This window comes from Capsicum annuum, chromosome 2 (genome assembly GCF_002878395.1).
Source record: "Capsicum annuum cultivar UCD-10X-F1 chromosome 2, UCD10Xv1.1, whole genome shotgun sequence".
Taxonomy (NCBI): Eukaryota; Viridiplantae; Streptophyta; class Magnoliopsida; order Solanales; family Solanaceae; genus Capsicum; species Capsicum annuum.
This window is the reverse complement of record NC_061112.1, coordinates 146,732,319-146,753,721: the sequence shown is the minus strand read 5'-3', so window position 1 is coordinate 146,753,721 and position 21,403 is coordinate 146,732,319. Positions and strand designations below refer to the sequence as shown.

The window sequence follows — 21,403 nt, the reverse complement described above, 5'->3', positions numbered from 1 at the left end:
TTTCACATCCATTTGATGAATCAAAAGACCATGAATTGCTGCTAGAGCAATCAAGAGACGAATAGAGGTCATCCGAGCTACAGGTGCAAAAGTATCAAAATAATTAATATCTTTCAATTGAGTAAAGCCTTTAGATACCAAATGGGCTTTGTACTTATCTAAAGTACCATCGAATTTCATTTTCTTCCTAAAAATCCATCGGCAACCAATTGGTTCACATCCAGGAGGAAAATTTGACAGTATTCATGTATTATTAGATAATATAGAATGCATTTCATCATCAATGGCTTCACGCCAAAATGGAGCATCATGTGAAGACATAGATTTAACATAACTTTCAAGATCCTTTTCAACCAAATAAGCTTGAAAATCAGGACCAAAGTCTTTTGATTTGGCTGATCTTGAACTAAGTCTTAGTTGACTTTCTTCCAATGGCTCAACTATTTTCCTTTTAAGAGGAGAAATAGAAGAACTTGAATCTTGTTCAAAAGAATCTTTTTTCTTCGGATATATATGCTCAAAAAAGTTAGCATGTAAAGATTCAATAATTGTGTGAGGACTTGAGGTCTCAAGATTTAAAAATTTATAAGCCTTACTGGTTTGTGAATAACCAATAAACACACAATCTACTCCTCTATAGCCAATCTTGGTTAAATGTTGATTCGGTAATCGAACATGAGCCAAGCAACCACATACTTTAAAATAATTTATATTTCGTTTTCGATTATTCCAAAGTTCATATGGAGATTCATCATGATTTCTGGAAGTAATTCTATCAAAATATGACATGTCGAAAGCAAGGCTTCAGTCCACAAATTTTCAGATATATCAGATCCATAAAGCATAAAATTAACCATTTCTATGAAAGTCTTATTTTTTCTTTCTGCTACACCATTTTGTTGTGGTGTATAGGATATGGTCAATTATTTTTCAATGCCTTCTCTCTCACAAAAATCAATAAAATCTGACTTTAAGTAGTCTCCACCTCTATCAGACCTAATTGACTTAATTTTCACACTCAATTTATTTTCAACTTCTGCTTTATATGTTTTGAAAGTCTCAAATGTTTCATCTTTTGTTTTCAATGGAAAGACATAAGTATATCTTGAGTAGTCATAAATAAAAGTGATAAAATACCTCTTTTCATGATGTGACAAATAATTCATCTCACAAATATCAGTGTGGATTAATTGCAAAAGTGTGGAAGTCCTTTCAACTGTCTTAAAGGGCGTCTTCGTAATCTTGCATTTACTACAAGTAAGACACTTAGTAGTATGATTCTTTCCACAATCTTTGATTAATCCATTATTTACCATAAGTTGAATGGATCTAAAATTCACGTCCCAGACGTTCATGCCATAAGTCCAGAGACTCCACAAGATAAGCAGAAATATTTTCATTTTCAATATTGAGTTTAAACATTCCATTTGCAACATAACCTTTTCTAACAAACATGCCATTTTTAGATAAAATAAACTTATCTGCCTCAAAAATCATTTTAAAACCATGCTTCGAAAGAAGCGTACCTGACACCAAGTTCTTTCGAATATCAGGAACATACAATACGTCCATCAATGTAACTATCTTTCCGGAAATAAATTTAAGTTCAACAGTTCCTTTTCCCACAACTTTAGTAGAGGAGGAGTTTCCCATATATATAATTTTACTGTCCCCCACTAATTCATAAGTCTTGAAAGAATTTCGGTTACCTAATAAGTGACGAGTTGTGCCGGTATCTATCCACCATTTCACTTGATCTTCCACTATAAATGTTTCTATGACCATTGCCACAAGATCATCTTTTTTATTTTTATTTGTTTTTTCTTTCTTCTTTTCGGGTTTGAGAATTCTACAATCACGCGCATAGTAAGCAACTTTGTGACAATGATAGCATTCACTAGATTTAAAATTGGGACCATTACGTTTGAAATTTATAGTCTTCTTTGCCTTTGAAAAATTCTTATTTTCTGGTTCCTTCTTGTTTGATTTTTCTTCAACCATATGAGCTTTCATGACAGGTTCTTTCAAGCTATTATTATCGCGCCATCGTGTCTCTTGTTCAATTTGCAAGTGTTGCAACAATTGTTCAAGAGTCAAATCTTCCTTTTTGTGTAAGAGTTTGCTTCTATACTCTTTCCAAGATGGAGGAAGTTTTGATACAATAGCACTAATATGAAAGTTTTCATCAAGAGCAATTCCAGATATAGCAATTTTATTAGCTATAAGTTGGAATTCTTATACTTGTTCAGTGATTAACTTGTCATCAACCATTTTGAACTCCATATAATTTGAAACGAGAAATTTCTTAGAACTCGCCTCTTCTGCTAAATAAATAGCTTGAAGAGTGTCCCATATCTCTTTAGCATATTTGCATTTAATATAATATTGATCATAATATTTATTGGACATTCCTCCAAGAATATAATTCTTGCACAAATAATCATCATATTGCCATTTGGAAATTTATTCTTTAATTAAAGTAGCCTCGTCAGATGCTACCTCAGAACCAGGAGCATTAGGACAAGGTTCTTCAAGAACATATGCCAACTTTAATCGTCTTAAAAAGAATTCCATCTTTCCACGCCATCTAGGAAAGTTTTTGCCATCAAATATTTCAAAATTAGGATTAGACAAAGATGGAATACTATTTGATATTGATGTAGAAGCCATAGAGACAACTATCTTCAAATTGTTAGAACAATAATGATAATTGTACAAGAAATTCAAAATAAAACTTGCTTGGCTTAGAGGTACGATAATATGCTTCTTGAAGATAGTTGGAGTCTCTCCCACGAGCAAACGGAAAAATTAGTGACAACTCTATCTTCGGGATTCAACTAAGCCACAAAACAAGTAGCTTTCAAGAATGTTGCTCTTCTATTCTTGAATTGGTGATTTCACCATTTGATCAATGTCTCTCAAGTGTTTTTCAAGGGGAAAGTAGTTTTGAGTGTTTGTCGTTTCCAAACAAAAGAAACACTATTTATAGGGTAAAATTTTCATGCAAGTGAAAAGTATTAATTAAGCAATAGTTAATAGGTTCATGAACAAAAATTGTCTTTCTTTCAAGTTTCAAGAACCTAAAACGTAAATGAATTTACAATTGTTAATTCATTTGTAACTCAAGATGCATTTGTTTCAATTGTAATTTCACATTCATTTTCTTTGTAACTCAAAATGCATTTGTTTCAATATTAATTGAAACATAAAAAACTTTTAACCGATGCACTTGTTCCAAAAAATTGATTGAAACATAAACTTCAGTAATAACAACCTTTACCTATGATAGCACAGGCAGGTAAAGAATAATGTAAGAAAAATTCTTACCCTAATAGTATGCATAACTTAATAGCTCTTAAGGTTGAAGGCTCAGTAAGGAGAAAGGGAAGGACAAAAAAACTTGTTTGGAAACTCCATTTGTTTTGGAGTGTTAGATCGAATATATGAATTTCTATCATTCATTTAGCCTTGCTCAAATTGATCATATTCGTTAATGTTATTCATTAAACTAGACACTCATCGCGACACCCCTCCAAGTATACGCAATAGTTTTGAACACAATTGATTGCTCGTTAGAACTTGCATAGAATTTATCTAACAATGAACTTCTATTAGCTGCATTTCAAAAACTAGTGTAGCCAACAACTAAAGAAAAAGTACAAAGGTATGTGATTACAACATAAGCAGCCAAGTATTATCTTTTGCCGCAATCTCTACTAGCCAACCTCTCATGACCAGCAAAACAAAAGCCTATGTATATAGGATTCGTCAAATTAAGGATGTCGACCAGCAGCTTTGCCACAGAGAAGAGCATTAGTTGGTATGTCATATTCATTAGCTAGGCTTGGTGTTGGGTTGTAGACTCTGAGGTACACTTGTTGCCCAAGATATTGTCTATCCCACATAGCTGATCTCAAATTCCACATTCCTTGGTTGTCCAAGGACACCAATATGGCAGTCCAAGATTTTGGATATACCTGCAAGAACCATTTCATGTCATGCTTAGAACAATAACTAAAATTATTTATACGTTAGTGTAAAGATTCTATTACAGGACCAATGTAGTTTAACCTATTATAACAGGTTAGATACCATTTGCACCATATACGTGATACAACTGTGCAAATAATTCTACACCGTTAGCACATAGGACTTAAGCTCTTAATCAGATTTATGGAATTGCTGCATTTACCTGTGTAGTATGTCTAGTTAGAGCATCAACAAGATTGTACTTATTTCTACTTGCTTGTGTCCATGTGCCAGATCCGAAACTGCAGATCATTAGCAATAGGTAAGGATTAGAACAATTTCCCCTTCTTATCACTAAAAAAAATGAGAAACGTTGAAGCATTATGACATACCCTACAACCCAGAAATCATAGCCATCAAGATGCCAGGTCTGCATGGCGGCCTCATTGTTTTGGAAAACAATTTCGATGAAATCATGGTGAGAAGCTGGAAATACAGCTGTGGCTAAGTAAGGAGAACTACCAGAGGGAGAATCTTGAATGGAGTTCAAGCTGAAGACTCCGGGGATGTTGAAGTGATCAGCAAGCTTTAGTGGAGTATCAGGATTAACATAAGAGACGCTATTGACAGCATATCTCAGCTTTCCATTAATAACAGGTGCCGAATTAGCCATCACAAAAGTCCTCGATAGTGGAATTTTTCCATAATGGAAAGAACCCTGAGGATTTGGCCTAGCTGCATTTGATGTCAAATTCCACCTTCAATTCAGACAAAAAAAGAATTAGGCCATGGAGAAGTAAAATGAATCCTAGATATCTAGTGTCAACTATTCTTGAAATGCTTCCTTATACGTTATTGTTTCCTAATCTTACACTCGACCAGGAATCTATAAATGTTTGAAGTGCAATTCATCAATATAGTAGTGCAAGAAAGCAGTGAAATGCACATGACAGTTCTTGTGGATAAAAGGTACCTAAATGTTCTGGCTTGCAACATAGACCAGTGCAATTGGCCGGCTGGAGCAGATGGCACGGGTCCAGAAACAGGTGTCTGAGAGTTAGTATAGTGGAGAACTGAAGTGGCGGTAAAAGCCATCCTGGAGAACCTTGTAGAGGCAACAATGTAGTAGTCCTTTGGGGGTTGGTCCAATGTAACAAGCACAGACATAGATTGACCAACATGGACGTCAAGAGAATCATAAACATTCTGCAAGACGTGGGATCCTTCAATCTCGACAACCCTCATCTTGTGTCCCTGAATTCTGAAGTTAATGGAATCTTTCAAGCCTACATTTGAAATCCTGAACATATATGTCTTTCCTGAAGATGAAAACACAGGCTGTCTTAATGAGTTGAGCTGTTTGAGGATTAGTAACAATTCAGTAAATCGAAGACCATAGCAGAGAATTTCAACAAATGTTGAGAATGACCTTGATCACCAGTGAAGGTAGATTGCTTCTGTCCATTTATAAGGAGGCCATTTGGGTAAGGAAGAGACTTTCCTGAGTCCAGTAATTGCCTCAACACCTACAAGTACAAAAGCCAAAAAAAATTGAGAACATCACAAACTTGCTCTTCTACAGTTAAACCTTTCTATAACAATCTATCATCTATAACAACGTTTCACTATAACATCTAACATGATAGAATGCAAGAAACAGGCAAGAGGCTCACCTTATGGCTGCTCTTGAACCAATCACCAATAAGTAAACTGAAATCTCCAGCAGGTTTAGCATACGGAACTGCGATTACGGATCTTGCATACACGTTAAGTGCTCCAAAACCTCCAACAGCTCTATGCAATTGAGTTGATGGGAAGTATGTGTAGCTTCCAATCTGGTCTTTTGTTTGGAACTTGTAAGTGTAATTTGAATTTGGAGGAATGGGACAATTAGTTCCCAAAACTCCATCTTGCCAAGAATTCTTCCTTTGTTTGATCCCATTCCTAAACAGGACAAACATATAAGACTACAGTTCCAACTGTTGATCAACATTTCTATGACCACAATAACAACAGAAAATTAAGAGAATCCCCTTCGTAATCCGATAGTTCGACCAGTCCCACGTATATCCCTCAGCTCACAGAAACAAGTATGTCAACAAAATACTACTCTTGATATATACCATGTTACCATCTCATCTAAAGGCTTAAACTATTAGAGAAAGCACATTTTTATTATTTAATGTATTCTTGACTTGTACTCCAGACCAAATTCAAGCAAAACCAACATTATATAACAATACATTTTATGTACAGATATGAAAAGAGACTCACCATGTCAAGAGAAGAGGTTCGTCCAACTTATTAAAAAGGTTGAGGATTACATTGTCATTTGTGACAAGATCAAGTCTTGGACCAGGAAATTGGCCATTAATGAGGATCACCTATAAGTTCAAAACATAGAAAACTCATCAGAAACTATAAGTTCTTGATTAACCATACCAGCTAGCAGTACGAAATACGTAAACAATAAGTAAATAAATAAATAAAATAACAACCTGTTGAGGAACACCAAGTGGAGAAGCAGTTCCATAAGTAACAGTCCATGTAAAATATTTATAAGCATCCTCTGCTTTCACCACAGAGACACTACTCCAAAAAATCAAGATTCCACAAACCAAATGAAAAAGTGCTACTTTCCCCATTGCACCAATGCCTAAAGAATGAAAACTCAAGCCCCCTTTAATTTACCTGCAAATTCACATTTGAAACATAATAACTAACAGTTCAACTATTAATGTACCACTAACAGATTTCTGTAGAGTTGGGAAGAGAAATGGAAATAATACCAGGTTTGAGTGACTATAAGCTAATTAAGTATAGTTGTAAAAATAGAAAGAATGAACAAATGTATGAATGTACAACAGATCTAGTGAAGACTGCACATAAATAATGTGTGAGGAAGTTGCCAAAAAGCAGCTTCACTGGATGGGTCTATATAGTTGGTGCCAACCAACTCTCATATTCGGCGCACATCACGCGATTCCGCGTTATTATTACTACTATAGACTATAGTAATCCCACCCTTTTTTTCGATTGTGCTTATATTTTTAAATAAATATTTTTTTTAATTATTCAAGGATTATTTGATCGAAATCTTTCTATTAGATTCTTGTTCAAACTATCAAGATGTCAGTTAATTTTAAAAGATAGATATAAAATTATTTTTAATTTTATAAAAATTAGAAATTTATTAAAAAGTGTGCCTAATTTAAAAAGAGCATGTAGAAAAAATATGGAGATAGTACTGGAAAACACACATTACCCTCTTTCTTTTTCCTTTTGATTCACTTTTTTTTTTTTTTTTTTTTGCAAGTTGTAAAGAAGAGTTATTAGTTGAAACTTGAAATTTAAACCCGCCATAAATCTCGCCGTCCATCCTGCCAGATATTGGACTTTTTCTCGAGGGACATTTCATGGAACAAAGTTAACATGGTAAAATTTTGTGTGTTCTCATCTCTTTTTTATTTTCATTTAATCATGGTTAATGTTTATGTATAGTCAGTCACCTTATTTTTTTCACTTAACCATGGTAATCATGCACTTCATTTCCACTTGATTTTATATCAAAAATATTTTTCACTGTGGATGATGTGTTTAACTGGAACTGTTGAGTGTTGTGAGATTTGAATAGAGAGACGTGAGGCATCTGAAAATATTTAATAGGAGTAACCAATGCAGCATGCTGTTTTCTTAATTACAAAGCGGTAGAAGCTGCGATATTACCACTTGCTATTTTCTTTTTTTCTTATTTATTTATGTTTTTTGGAAAAAAAAGGAAAAAGAAAGAAGAAAAGAAACAATCCTTTTATTGTTATTTTCTTTTTTCGCAGAGAACATGTTTGTCAGCTTTCACATTCAGATTCAGAATCCAAAGAGCTTCATCTCTTTTTTTAAATTTCATTTCTCTTTTTTCATAATTTTTCTTCTAATATATTTCTTCTCTAAATTTACACTTAAATTTTAAAATGTGCCAGCATGTTATAGTTTGCAAATTTTCATTTAGGTGCAGTACTTTCAAAAAATAAACATCTTACGTACGATTTTATTGATGGATACTAGATATTGGATCTCGTGTCGGATTCAATAGATATTTATTTTTTATCTCAATTTATGTAATATAGAATAAGTATAAAAAGTCAATTAAATTTTGTATATAATTTTTAAATATTAGTATAAGTTATTAATTATTGATTTATAATATTTTTTACAGAATTTTCAGATATTATATATTACTTTTTCGTCTCAATTTATATGGCACTGATGAAATATTTGAGAAAGTCAATCAAAAGTTGTAATTATTATGATTTATTCCTCTTTCTTAGAATTTTCAGATAATACTTGCTACCCGTCTATCCATTTTTTATAATATTGACAGAGTGTGAAAAGTCAAATAAATTTTTATACGTTTTTCAAATATTTTAATTTGTTGTATTGTAAGTTATGTTACTTTTTACGAAAGTTTTAAATAATATATTCTAATTTATGTAGCATTGATTTTATGAGTCTCTAAATAATTTAAAATTATTAATTATTGTAACTTATAATTCGTTTATACAATTTTAAACAAATAACCGATTAGAAGTAAAAATAAATAATTAAACTAAAATAAAAAATATCCTCGACTAAAAATTGACAGCTGAAAGCATGCATGCCAACCGCCTACTTCAATCGGGTGCTCACTCGTGATTTGATATAGCAGTAATATATACAGTAGTTCTCAAAAAGAGAAAACAATATAGCTCAAAATCTACTCCTTTTTAAACATAAAATATAGGCAGTGATTTCTAAATAAGGATAATATGGTGGACTAAACCTTTTACTATACACTAAGTTTGTATAAGAATCAAATTATAAGATTTATTATATGGAATCTTATTTTATAATTATGTGTATAACAATAATTTTATTAATTATTATAAGGTTTCTTTTCCACAATAATATTCATAAATAAAAAATAATTATCGAATCTACAATGATTCATGAAATTCAAGGGACTCCTGCCTCTTCGCAGAGGCGATGGTACTATGAAGTTGATCATAATAAAGTCAAAGCAATTAATGTCCTCCCATAGTACTACTAATTAATGAACTGGCTGAGGATTATAATGCAAGTTAAATAACAATTTCTATCTGCTGAGTATCCTTGAACTTTCTATTTTTGTTATTAAAAATGTCCACTTAAAATCGAAAAACAATTATGTACCCGAACCACTAGTTTCATTATTTTACTATCGACTAAATAAGTATATATAGCTTCCATTTTTATTTGAACAATTGTCAACTTCGTTAAAGAATAACTATGATTGGATACATCTCTATTTAAATATACAACAAGGATTTATTATAGGATATATTTAACGTGTTTTTTTTTTTTTTGCTCTCTCAGGAAATAACAACTTGAATTGTAGTGTCTCATAACAATTAGCTGCTACTAGCAAATGATTTTATATTCTTTTTAATTCATTTCAAAATAAGTGATTTTTAGAAATCAATTATATATTAATTTCTTTCTATCAAAATTATTCTTATTTAATAAATATTAAAAAATCTTTGAGAAGTCTTGACTTTTCAATACAAGGCCTACAATTAGCTTCAATCACCTTTTGAATATTGCTTTAACTCAATATCATTACTGGCAAGTAACAAGGGGTCATTTGCAATAATAAAGGTAGGCCTAAACAGCTATCTAGTTCATGGAATCTTGAATATCAAGGAAGATAAAGATGTTAAACGACTATATGAGTTGGTCAAAAATCATAACTTAATGTAACATTAAAATGAATATTACTAGTTGAATAGTCAATAGGAGGAGAAGGAATATATGGTAATGAATGATGGAAAGCCATGTGATTGTGGGTGGTTGATTGATTTGTAGGTATGTGTTATAATTGATCGAAAATTAGGGAGGGGGGAGTAGGGACACCGCCATGTTTCTAATTTAGGGGGCACCCCAAATTCCTTTTCCCCAAAAATGTACTGTATTAAAAATAGGCAAGAAGAGGTAGAGAGGAAAACAAAACTAGTGTACTAGTAAAAACTAAGGATGAAAATTTTTATGGTGGGTGAGATATGACATGTAATTGTTGTATGAGGATAATTTTAATTGATAAAACTCATATTGGTGGGTCCCACTCTATTATGAATTTTCCTTTTCTCTTCTCACTCGTAAGTGTAAATAATACAATAATAAGAAAAATAAGGTGAAAAATAGTAGTGCCCTAAAATGTACTATTCCGCTCTATCTTTTTCCCTTTGTTTCTAACATCACTTTTCCAATTTTCCTCTTGTATATTTTATTTTCCTTCTCTTTTTATAGTCTTGATTTTCATTTTCAAAAATCAAATAAAAGAATAATACATTAATAATAATTTCATCTTTACTTTCTTCATTTTTTTTATATCTTCTTTTCTTGTTTATATTTTCTTAATTAATTTTTTACGCTTCATAACTTTAAGAATCTTAACAATTTGTATAACATTGATGTAAAAATTAAATTTCTATAAAGACAAATATACATAAGGGCAAAGATCAATATGTACCATGATTTTTTTTTTAAAATCATTCTTTGATTGATTCATATTTCGTCTTTTAATAAATATGTTTAAATGCAAATAAAAACTTATGTAAATTCTTTGTTCAAGATTTAATTTTTTGAGATGTAAAATGAAAATTTTTGGTTCTTCTTTTGGGGGGTAAAAGGGTTAACTTTTTTTAAAATTGATTTAGTTGAAAATACAAAAATTATTTTTTCTAAATTGATAGGAATAGGAGTGTTCAGGGATCGATTTGAGTCAATTATTGATCAAAAGCAAATTCAAATCAATATAATTAATTTTTTTTTTATTAAAATCAGACCAAAAATATTTATTTATCAATTTTTGTTCGGCTGCTTAAAAAAATAGAAAAAAAATAACAGTTCATTGAAAATAATAATAATAAACCTTCATATTACCACATAAAACAGTAACATGACGTACATGTAATATAAAATATTTAAATAATAAATAAATTTTGATAAAAATATATATAAGATATTTAAAATTACTCATAATAAATAATATATTATGTATATATAATTAGAATATAGTTTTCGGTTTGGATCATATATTTCTTTGATTTTCTAGAACAAAATTAAAAACTAAATCAAATACTATCGATGTTTTAAAATGTAAAACTAAAACAAATTAATCAAATAAAAATTAATTTGTTTAATCAGTTTAATTAATTTTTTTATTTAAATTAGTTTTTACCCATGAATACCCTAGGGAGGAGTATAAATGGAGATGAAAAATATATGTGAGAGAAAAATAAAAATATAATAAGCTTTTGGTAATTTTTTTTACTTTTTAAAAAAATATATTTATTTTTAGTTAAATTAGTAGTGTTTGACCATTAAAATTATTTCACTTTAGTGAAAATTATTTTTGAAAAAGTGAAAATAAGTAAAATTTGTTTTTACCTTTTCACTTCTATTTCTTTCACAAAATTTTTAAAATAAGTTCAATTTATATTCATGATCAACATAACACCAACTTCAAACTCTGAAAAAAAGTATATATTTTTATGATAAAAAATGCCATAAAAATAGAGAAGCAATTGGAAAAAAAAAAGTGGGCTGCAAATTTGGAACGAAAGTGTAGGAAATGAGGGAAGAGATTGTGCTGACAAAAGAGGGCCCACAATAACACTTGGCAAAATATAAAAGGGAATTGTAAGTTGTGTCTCATCCAAATTAAAATTTATTTTTTCTTATAAGTAACATTGGCTTTTCTATAATTTATAATATTAATACTTACTTCCTATATTATAATTTATTTTGTAATTGCTCTTTTATCTCTGATAGACTCTATTTCATGTGCCAACAAATCGATATGGTATATTAACATGTAGTGGCATCTATAGACTACTAGACACAAGAGCCGTGGGGCCCAATATATGTTTTTTTTTTTTTTGTGATACAAATAAATTTTTGAAAAATAATTAAAAAATTTTCATGATTTTTAAATTTTACCAAAAATTATTGATTATAATGATATATAATACTTTTTTATATAGATTTTAGATAATATATGTTACTCTCACGTTTCAATTTATGTGACATTGATAAAACTTGGAGAGTAGATCAATTTTTTTATATGATTTTAAAATATTTAAAATTATTAATTATTATGATTTATAATACTTCTACATAACTCTCAGATAATAAATGATACTTTCTCTGTCCCAATTTATGTTACATTGATGAAATTGTACATAACTATATAAAATTTTTATATATAGTTTTTACATATTTTCGATTGTTAATTATTGTGATTTATAGTACTGCTTCTAATTACTTTTCAAATAATATATCTCATGTTACTCCCTTTGTCTTATATAATTGTGATAATATTTGAAGAATGAATAAAAAATTTTATAAGCCGTTATTTATTGCAATTTAAAATAATTTTGTGTATTTTTTAAATATATATATTAAATTAAAAAATACGATAAATAAATTAAAACTGAGAAAATAAAAATTATAAAGAAGAGTCGGCGAAAGCTGACAAGACGACCTCCACTTGCTTCCATCATTCTTCTATTTTTTATCTCTATTTATGTGGTATGGATAAAATTTGAAAGTTGACTAAATTTTTTTATACGATTTTTTAAATATTTTAAGTTATTAATGACTAATTTATAATACTTTTACATAATTTTCAGATACTATATTTTACTCTTTTTATCTCAAATTATGTGCCACTGGGAGAAAAATTGACAAAGTCAATCAAATTTGTTATATAATTTTAGATATTTTAAGTTGTGATTATTATGATTTATACGATTTTCTACATAATTTTCAAGTAACATATCTATCTCCATCTATATGACATTGATAGAACTTGAAAAGTTAAACAAATATTTTATACATCTTTTCAACTATTTTAATATAATTATTATTGTAATTTATATTAATTTTTTTAAAAAAATAAATTATATATCCTAATTTATATGATGCACAAGCTCTCTTGGATCAAAAGAAGTAGAATACGTTAAGTATAAACTATATCTAGAAATTAATTCACAATCAATAAGTCACACTTTCCTCTTATAGTTTAAATAATGGGTCCAATTTTAAAGGCTAAATACATATACAGGCCCCTCAACTATTCGATTTTTTTCATATAGTAATCTCAATTAGGACAGATACCTATTGAATCATTTTCTCTTTCATAAAATATTTCAATTGAACACAATTGCTGATGTGGAGCTGACATGGTGTGGCATGTGTAATACACTCTCCAGTAGGAGAGTGAGAGACGATAATTCATAAAAAAAAATTAAACATAAAAAATTCAACCAATTAAAAAAAAGACATATTAAAGAATTAAAAAGAAAAAAGAAAGCATCATCTTCTTCTCCATAACTCACTATTTTTCATTTTTTCTACATATAAAAAATAGCATATCTTCATAACTCCTAAATTCTCAAAGCAAACATGTGAAAGATTCTTCCGTGATGTTTATCCAAAAATCCACTCCGAAAATCTCCACTTGTAAATGGCTCCCTCACACCTCCATATTTTTTTTTCTGAAACACAATCTGACCGACTTCAACATTAATCAAGACAAATGTAATCCAAATCCATGGTCTTAGAGAAGCAACAATAGTTTGTTACCATCTATCAACATTCAATGTTAACTGAAATTGCAAATTAGATTAACAGGAAACAATGTACTCATTGGTAGCAATAATTTTTGACTTGTAATTCGGAATCCTATAGAGGCCAAGAAAAAGAATAGGAAAAAAAGCCTCACACCTCCATATATCACATTCAATAAAGAAACCAATCCACCAAAGAACACCATAAAGAACAACACATCAAGGAAACTAATAATAGCAACCTTCTTAGTTTTCACCTCACTTTTCTTTTTCTCCACTTTCTTGCTACTTTTTGGCGCGACCACTGTTGCCTGAGGTTTCGATTTTGAAATCGGAACTGATTCTTCCTCAACATTATTACCATTATCTCTTAATGAAAAGTAGTCGACTTTTAGATTTTACTTGCGTTATTCAAATCTTTACTACACCTTTTCCTCTTCAATATCGAGCTACATTTACTTATACCAGCATTAACACACCCAACTTTAAATTTCTGTTCAAAAACAACACCTTTTAACGAAATTTTACCTGAATTCATAGAAGAATGTATCGATTTATTTGAATCAAATTCATAATTCACCCCTTCTGAGAGATTTGAATTGTTAAAAAAAAAATGTTTCTCTATGTTAAAAAATGGAGAACCATTTTTTTCTTGTTTGCTTAAAAATGAAGAAAGTAAGTTTGGAAGGGAGGAGGGAGGAGGAGGGAGAGGAAGGATCGGGTAGGTTGAGTTTGTTTTAGGGGAGGGGTATTAATGATTTTGTTTAACAAAAAATTAGATTTAATTATATTAGAAATTTATTTTTATAATTATTTTAAATTAAAATGTCACGTGTAGTCATTTAATTCGTCACTTTGTCACATCATCAGCGTGTGTATTACATGCATTTTATATTTTTTGTCACGTCAGTAAATTGTGCTCAATCGAAAGCATTTGTGAAGGAGCAAAGGATTCAATAGGTACCTAACTTAATTGAGGTGCCTATACGAAAAAAGTAAAATAGTTCGGGGCCTGCATATGTATTCCGTCAATTTTAAATCATCAATTAGCCCAATTCGATAATCCGTAAGTCCATTTAAACTTTTATGTTAATCGCAGCCGTCCATACTCTTTGATGACACGGACCCTATTCATCGCTTTACATTTCCTTATTTTACCTAACATACCTTATTTATATTATCAATTTCATTATCCTAAACCCCAACCACCAATCTCTCCTTCTATCCTCTTTCTCCTCCCATCCTCTCCATCGTCAAACCATGGTCGAGAATACCCATGACCGTTCCATTATCATCTTGCATCTTACAAGAGTTCCAAATTCCAGTGTACGATTATTAACAGGTATCTGAAATAGAAGTCCTGGTTGCAACAATATGAAGAGTACCACTCCCATGAGCACTGGCCCCTAGTCCGTCATTAACAACAATATGAGAGAGCTATTTAGGAAAGAGGGGTGACCAAAAAAGTTGTAGCTTATGGAGAACGCTCGCAAGAAACTTTCTCTATCTGGATTTGTTGATTTTTTAGGGTAAATTTTGTTTTTTTTATTCATTTTTTTTTAGTATATTTGGTTTTTAATTTAACAATTATGAAGAGGTAGTTTTTAATTTGAGTATTCGATTTAACAATCATGAAGAGATAATTTTCGACTTGAGTATTGAGATGTTGTATTGTCAGATTCGATGGGATTTTCTTTTTGGAAAATATTACTACTTTAGAAATGGATGTTGATGGTAGCATGCTAATGTTCATAAAAATAATCGATTGAAATTATTGTGAAATGACATAAATGTCCTTTGGAATGGAGTCTTTTTAGGAGAAAAAGAAGCCAGAAGGGCCTTCCAAGTTTCTAATTAAAAAAAGGGCAAGTGGATCCCACAAACCTGTCCCTCAAAAAAGCTAAGGCCCTTGAACAATTGAAATAGTTGTTGGGCAACTACATTAGTTGTCTGAACAACTTCGCACAGTTGTTGAACAACTTCTCTTAGTTGTCGAACAACTATCAAAGTTGTTCTACAACTGAGATAAGTTGTTGGAACGGAAAAACTTTAAAAAAAAACTCAAAAAACTTTTGTCCCTCCCATCTAATTTAAAAAATTTGGAGGACTTTCACTGAATTGGACAACTTGTTTATCCAAGGCCCTCATTTTAGGATGTGAAATGACAAAAATGTCCTTCGACCAACGATCTCCTACCTGCTTTAGGCCGATTATATATATTAGTAATATGATGTATATTTCTTTTGGCTTCAGATCTCTCATTTGGCTTTTGGTATTTGAATCAGTGCAAGCTCAAAAAATTGGCAACCACAGGTTGGATATATTTATGTCGCAATTGGGAAGGTCTCATGTGCCTAGTGGGCATACCATCATCATCCATTTTCACGAATAAAACAAAACCATGGAATTATGCATGGTACCACTTTGGTGCAAAAACTACAACGGCGTCAAAAGAAAAACAAAACAAAAAAAAAAGTCACAAACTTTGCCTTCATGTCCTTTACTACTCTCCTCCTGTTTTAATTTGTTTCTCTTGATCTGATTCAACACAAAATACTTGAAGTAATCAGATTAGAAAAAAGATAAATATTTAAAAGAAAACATAAGACAAATAAATTAAAACAACGAAAGCCTTATCAGACGAGCAAAAAGGAACGTGGCTGTCTTTCTTAAGACAATTCCAATTAAATTATTCAAAAGACTCATGCAAACAAATATACATTCAAACCAACTTCATTCAGCTTTGGGATCTATAACCTTTTGGGAAGGAATAGAAAAGAACCATTCTAGCTATGGCCTGTGCTTTAAGTTATCAAATAATGTCAGGCCCAAAATACTCATGCAAATTTAGCCTATTGTCTATTTTCTGTCACTTTTGTTTGCAAGTTGTAATTTATGGACATGTTATGTTAGATACCTCTTCCTTGCCCAAATCAGCCCTTCATTTGTGGACGCTGGGCTTCAATTACAAGTACCCCAATTGAGATAAATATCAAATTGCTTCGTGGCGCAACCCTGCATGGACTCCACGTCTTTCACTCACTTGACCGCCATCTGTAATCACTAATGTGTTTTTCTCACACTCTTCCCTTCACATTTCTCCTCACTCTTTTTCCTTCCAACATACAAATTAAACTACAAAGTTCCCTTCATAAGTGCCTTTAATTTTCTTCTCCATTTTTCCTCTGTTTAATTTGTAGCCTTCATTCAATATGCAGACTACAACTGAATCTCCGCCAATTTCACCAACTCCTGAACTTGTCAACAATTCAGGTTTCTCCATATATAACTCTTTCATATATATATATATATATATATATTCCCTCTTTTTGTAAGTTCCTTTTTGTCTACAGTGTAATATTGGCTTTGTTTGCAGAATCCAACCAGCAGACTTCTACAGACTCTCCAATAACTGCACCTGCTCGCGATGTTGTCAATAATACAGGTGTAATCCATGATTTAACTTCCGCGCAATATTAGTGTAAAATGTTTTTAACCAATATTATACTTGTCATGCATGTTTTGCTTACACAAAGTCTGCGTGGACTTTGATCAACACTTCAATATGTTTTTTTCGGTCATATTAATATGTGAATGACTGCAACTTATAAGATTATTCCTATAGTTTTTCGCAATCTAAATTTAAAATACAGTCTATTCAATTTGGCTTCGAAGATTTATCAAATTTGCTTTTGTAAAATGAAATGTGACAAGTAAAAGTGAATGGACCGAATATAATGCGATTTCAAGAAATCTCCAGGTTAAGCTTTAGTGTTAGACTGATAAAAAGGGTATAATGGTAATAACCAGATCAAATTGATAACTAACATATGTAGCTAGCTAAAAGTTGAATTATCTTTTCATTCTCAAAAAAAAAAAAAAAAAACGAATTATCTTTACACGGATTAATTTCTCTCCCCTATAGTTAGTATTATCTCAGATATATTCACCCCCTTTTTCAATAACAATTTGTTTCAACAAAGAAAGTGAATTTCTCATATAGTAACTATTAGTTGAGTTTGAGTGACCATTTGGGAAATCAACTCACTTGCACTAGTATATCATTTTATATTACTTAATCCTAATCAGAGAGCATCCGGAATTTAGGCTTCATGAGTTTTGGATTCTTTGACTGCAGCATCAAATGTTAATATTTGGTTCTGAATTTAATGTTTTTTACATGTTTAGTGAATTTCTTATGACCGAAAACATATGCTAAAGCTTACCTTCACCCCTGATATTCCTACTTAATCCATTAGCCCTTCATGGCCCCCTCGCATTCTCTCCTCTTCACCTCGGCTGGTGCAATGTTGTGTTGCTATAATGCGAATGTTTTACGTTTTTTCTAAGGTACACTCGGAGATTTAATTTTATGGAAGAGGAAGAGTAATAGTGTTGTTGCACTATTAGCAGCTACAACGATATGGCTGTCACTTGATATATATGGATTGACCTTTATAACGCTGGCGTCCTGGATCGCCATGTTCGCCATTGCTTCCATCTTTCTTTGGGGAAACATATATATGCTCTTGGGGAAGTAAGCTACTGCCCCAAAGTTTTTCTTTAAATTATTTTTTCGTTTGTGTTTCCAGCTTCGTGTCATTTGGTGTTATATTTATTAATTTCACGCATTACAGAAATAGTTTTTGTAATGTTACTTAAAATGGCTGCACTTTACCCACTTTACTACAACAATGTGATACTCTTGTAACAATAGAAGTAAAAAAATTATTTTTGGCATATTAAAATAATTGGACTTTATCCAATAGAAAATAATGGAACCCCAAATCTATAGCCGTAGAGGCTCAAATTTAGTGGTTTTACTGTTAGATAATTACTGTGGTGTCACAGAACTTACAATATAATTCTGTGATCTTATTGTTTTAAGTGAAGTCTAACTTGTCTGTTATTAACTTTTTGTTATCTGGTCTCACATTGTCACTATGACATCAAGTGTCGACGGAACAAAGTAGTGTCCTTTTCCTCTTCTGATCAAGAAACTCAGTAAAATCCGGGTGCTGATATATTTTTGCAGAGAGCCCCTGGACATGTCAATGATGTACATAAACGACGAATCAGTTGTGGAAGCAGGCACCAAATTTCGTGAATCGGTTGAGAAAAGCCTAAGGTTTCTGTTTAGCGTGAGTACTGAGAGAGAGTGGTTCGTCTTTGTGGGAACTGTAGCTTCGTTGGGTCTGCTTTCGGTTGTGGCCAGCCATCTTGATTTACCTACGCTTCTCTTCCTTGGTAATTAATTATATCTATAGTACTAATTTACCTATGTTCCAGTAATCTAGTTGTGTTTTCTAAGTACATGGCAATGCAGGGGTTATGATGGGGCTTACTGCACCAGTGGTATATGTGAAATATGAAGACGGGATTAAGGACTTGGGGCAGCGAGTAAGGGTCCGATCCCACACGTATTATAGCGCCGTGGCAGAGAAATGTCACACATATTATAGTGCCATAGTGGAGAGGGTGAAGAACATGAAGACCAAGCTGCAGAACAAGAAAAGGAAAAAAACTGAGTAGTCAAGTAATTTTAGTTTGTTTTCACTTTTATCATTAGTAGTAATAAATTGATTTGAAGATTTCTACAAATGCACCTAGAAATTGGATGGAGTCGTTTGTTTACTCTTGTACCTCGATTTGCGCACATGTAAATTTGATACTACACCAGTATAATCCTCAGCTCGAGTTGAATGTACTAAAACACTTGTAATAATAGTAGCTGTATATATTTATTTGCAAGTAGTCTACATTTGTAATAATATTGGTTGTATATATTAATGATACTCGATTTGCACGGTCTGGTTCATTTTTTCGATATTTATGGCCGCTGGTCCACTCCTGCTCCTGTATGTATGTATGCAGTGGTGAATCTACCCTCAGCAAAAAAATTATGTTATATATGCATCTACCTCAGCAAAAAAATTATGTTATATATGCATTCGTGAATATCCTGGCAAGCCACTGTATGTATGTATGTGTATATATATAGCTCAGGCATGTGATCGGTCAGATATGGGTAGCACCAACAGGTGCACTAATGCATTAACAGAGTGTTCATACGTAAATTAGTCCAAACGCGTCTAAAACATGTACTCCCATTATTAAATAACTTGCTACTGTTGACCATTTTCTGTTTTCAGGCTTGTACTCCAGTGAGGGAATGCTGAAACTTATTGTCAAATCAGCAGACACGCAGTGATCTTTGGTAATGGATAGGGTGTAGGAAAGAACAAGATAGTTGACCCAAGGACGATTTTCCGTCAAACAGAAGTCGATAGTTGAGGACATTGAGTGACTCTGTTGATCAGTTGTACAAAAATGATTCTAATTCCTGTTCTTGTATTTTCACACCTGTGCATATTGTTTTTTTAATACATAAAAGCAAAACTTTACTTCCGTTGTCATACAGTTAAAATTCGTTTGTGAACCGTGTCATGTGACAGTAATCTAGAAATTATACCCACAATTGATTTGAAGAGAAACTTCCTACTAGTTACTAGTTCTTGTCATACGTGGACGATTTTTTATCGAGATGTAGGTTTTGAAAAGTATGCCGCGAGACTAAATACTATCATGTGTAGCAGATGTGGAAGTACCCGAAGAAGCTCACCTAGTTTAATTTGAAAATATACTCGTGATGTTTTGCTAGACGCATGGTTTAATTCAGGTGTGTATGGATAGTAAGAAGATTCTCGTCATAGCTAACGAACATGGCAAGAAATTGGATGAGATTCACTCGATATTGAAAGAGTTCGCTGAGGGGAAATACTATTGAAGCTAAAGATGGATCTTCTGGAGGAACTAATGTGGCTCTTCAAGAACGGAATGGGGTAAAGGTATTATAATATATACTATGATTTATCTTTCATACAATACAATCTTGATTATTATACTTTTGTTTGCATATCTGGTTTTTTCACGTAAAATGTTTTGATACAAATGATGGGCTTTATTGCCGATCATCAGAGTCGATCTAAATAGAAAACCAATCATGCAACAAGAAAATCGAGGACAAACAAGAACACAAGCTTCTGAACAAAAGTAATTCAAATCACAAGGGATCTAGGGATAGTTGGATACCAAGATTTCCAAAGAATGGCTTCAGTCAGCAGATCAAAGTGATTTCTAGAGTTCTCTTTCCTTTTTTTGCTTTTAGTTTGGTTTGATTAATTAGTAAAATCGTTACTACTCGTGTCATCTAATTAGTAACTTTGCGTTTTAAAAAAAAGTACTCGCATCTATAGTGGGTACCACGTAAACGTAGCAAGTCCTTGTTTACTTACCAGCAAAACCGGTTATCCAACTATGCTAGTTTAATTTGTGAAAAATTAAGAGATAATTTATTTTATTTTTATTATTAAATAATATTATTTTTTTAATATTTAAATAATTTGAAATTAATAAAGGTGATATGATACAAGTATTTTTTTTTTTTTAAGGGAGGTATAAAGTTAAATTTGAAAAAATAAAAATACATGAAAAAGTATTAAATAGGAAAACAGACATAAATGTACTCTTTTTCATCATCATGATCGAGGTAGACGCTATTTTTATAAAAAAAATGAAAAATCACTTCGAGAAAAGTAAAAATTGTTTTTCCATAGCCAAACAGGTCTTAAGAAAAATCCAAATTCCAATAAAAGGAGGAAGTGTAATATTGATCCAGAAAATTTTAATAGATCAATTAGTTAGCAATCTGAAATTTCATCTTATTAGTTAGAGGGGTCTCAATTCTCACCTTATAATCTCCTTTCTCATTTTCAGCCTAAAACTTTATT

At 31.4% G+C, this 21,403-nt stretch overlaps 2 protein-coding genes across 2 annotated transcripts; one reads left to right on the top strand and one right to left on the bottom strand.

Moving 5' to 3' along the window:
* Window positions 1–3,589: 3,589 nt before the first annotated feature.
* On the bottom strand, window positions 3,590–6,916 carry LOC107860333 (L-ascorbate oxidase homolog). The gene is made up of 9 exons (XM_016705650.2): window positions 6,759–6,916; window positions 6,468–6,660; window positions 6,244–6,353; window positions 5,643–5,913; window positions 5,399–5,495; window positions 4,943–5,288; window positions 4,362–4,727; window positions 4,193–4,271; window positions 3,590–3,977 (listed from the first exon to the last, which is right to left on the bottom strand). Exons 2-9 carry the CDS (start codon window positions 6,612–6,614, stop codon window positions 3,774–3,776), a joined length of 1,620 nt encoding a protein of 539 aa, XP_016561136.1. The 5' UTR covers window positions 6,615–6,660; window positions 6,759–6,916; the 3' UTR covers window positions 3,590–3,773.
* Window positions 6,917–16,709: 9,793 nt separating this feature from the next.
* On the top strand, window positions 16,710–20,529 carry LOC107860331 (reticulon-like protein B13). The gene is made up of 5 exons (XM_016705649.2): window positions 16,710–16,886; window positions 16,990–17,058; window positions 17,964–18,150; window positions 18,649–18,860; window positions 18,940–20,529. The coding sequence occupies exons 1-5, from the start codon at window positions 16,826–16,828 to the stop codon at window positions 19,143–19,145; spliced, it is 735 nt and encodes a 244-aa protein (XP_016561135.1). The 5' UTR covers window positions 16,710–16,825; the 3' UTR covers window positions 19,146–20,529.
* The last annotated feature ends 874 nt before the right edge of the window (window positions 20,530–21,403 follow it).

Excerpts from the sequence above, each read along its gene's own strand:
- LOC107860333 (XM_016705650.2), bottom strand. The coding sequence starts at position 6,614 with ATGGGGAAAGTAGCACTTTTTCATTTGGTTTGTGGAATCTTGATTTTT. Across the intron at positions 5,289-5,398 it reads TACCTTCACTGGTGATCAAG|GAAAGACATATATGTTCAGG; the intron begins GTCATTCTCAAC and ends TTTCATCTTCAG. Across the intron at positions 4,272-4,361 it reads TATGATTTCTGGGTTGTAGG|TTTCGGATCTGGCACATGGA; the intron begins GTATGTCATAAT and ends AATGATCTGCAG.
- LOC107860331 (XM_016705649.2), top strand. The coding sequence starts at position 16,826 with ATGCAGACTACAACTGAATCTCCGCCAATTTCACCAACTCCTGAACTT. Across the intron at positions 17,059-17,963 it reads CGATGTTGTCAATAATACAG|GTACACTCGGAGATTTAATT; the intron begins GTGTAATCCATG and ends GTTTTTTCTAAG. Across the intron at positions 18,151-18,648 it reads ATATATATGCTCTTGGGGAA|AGAGCCCCTGGACATGTCAA; the intron begins GTAAGCTACTGC and ends ATATTTTTGCAG.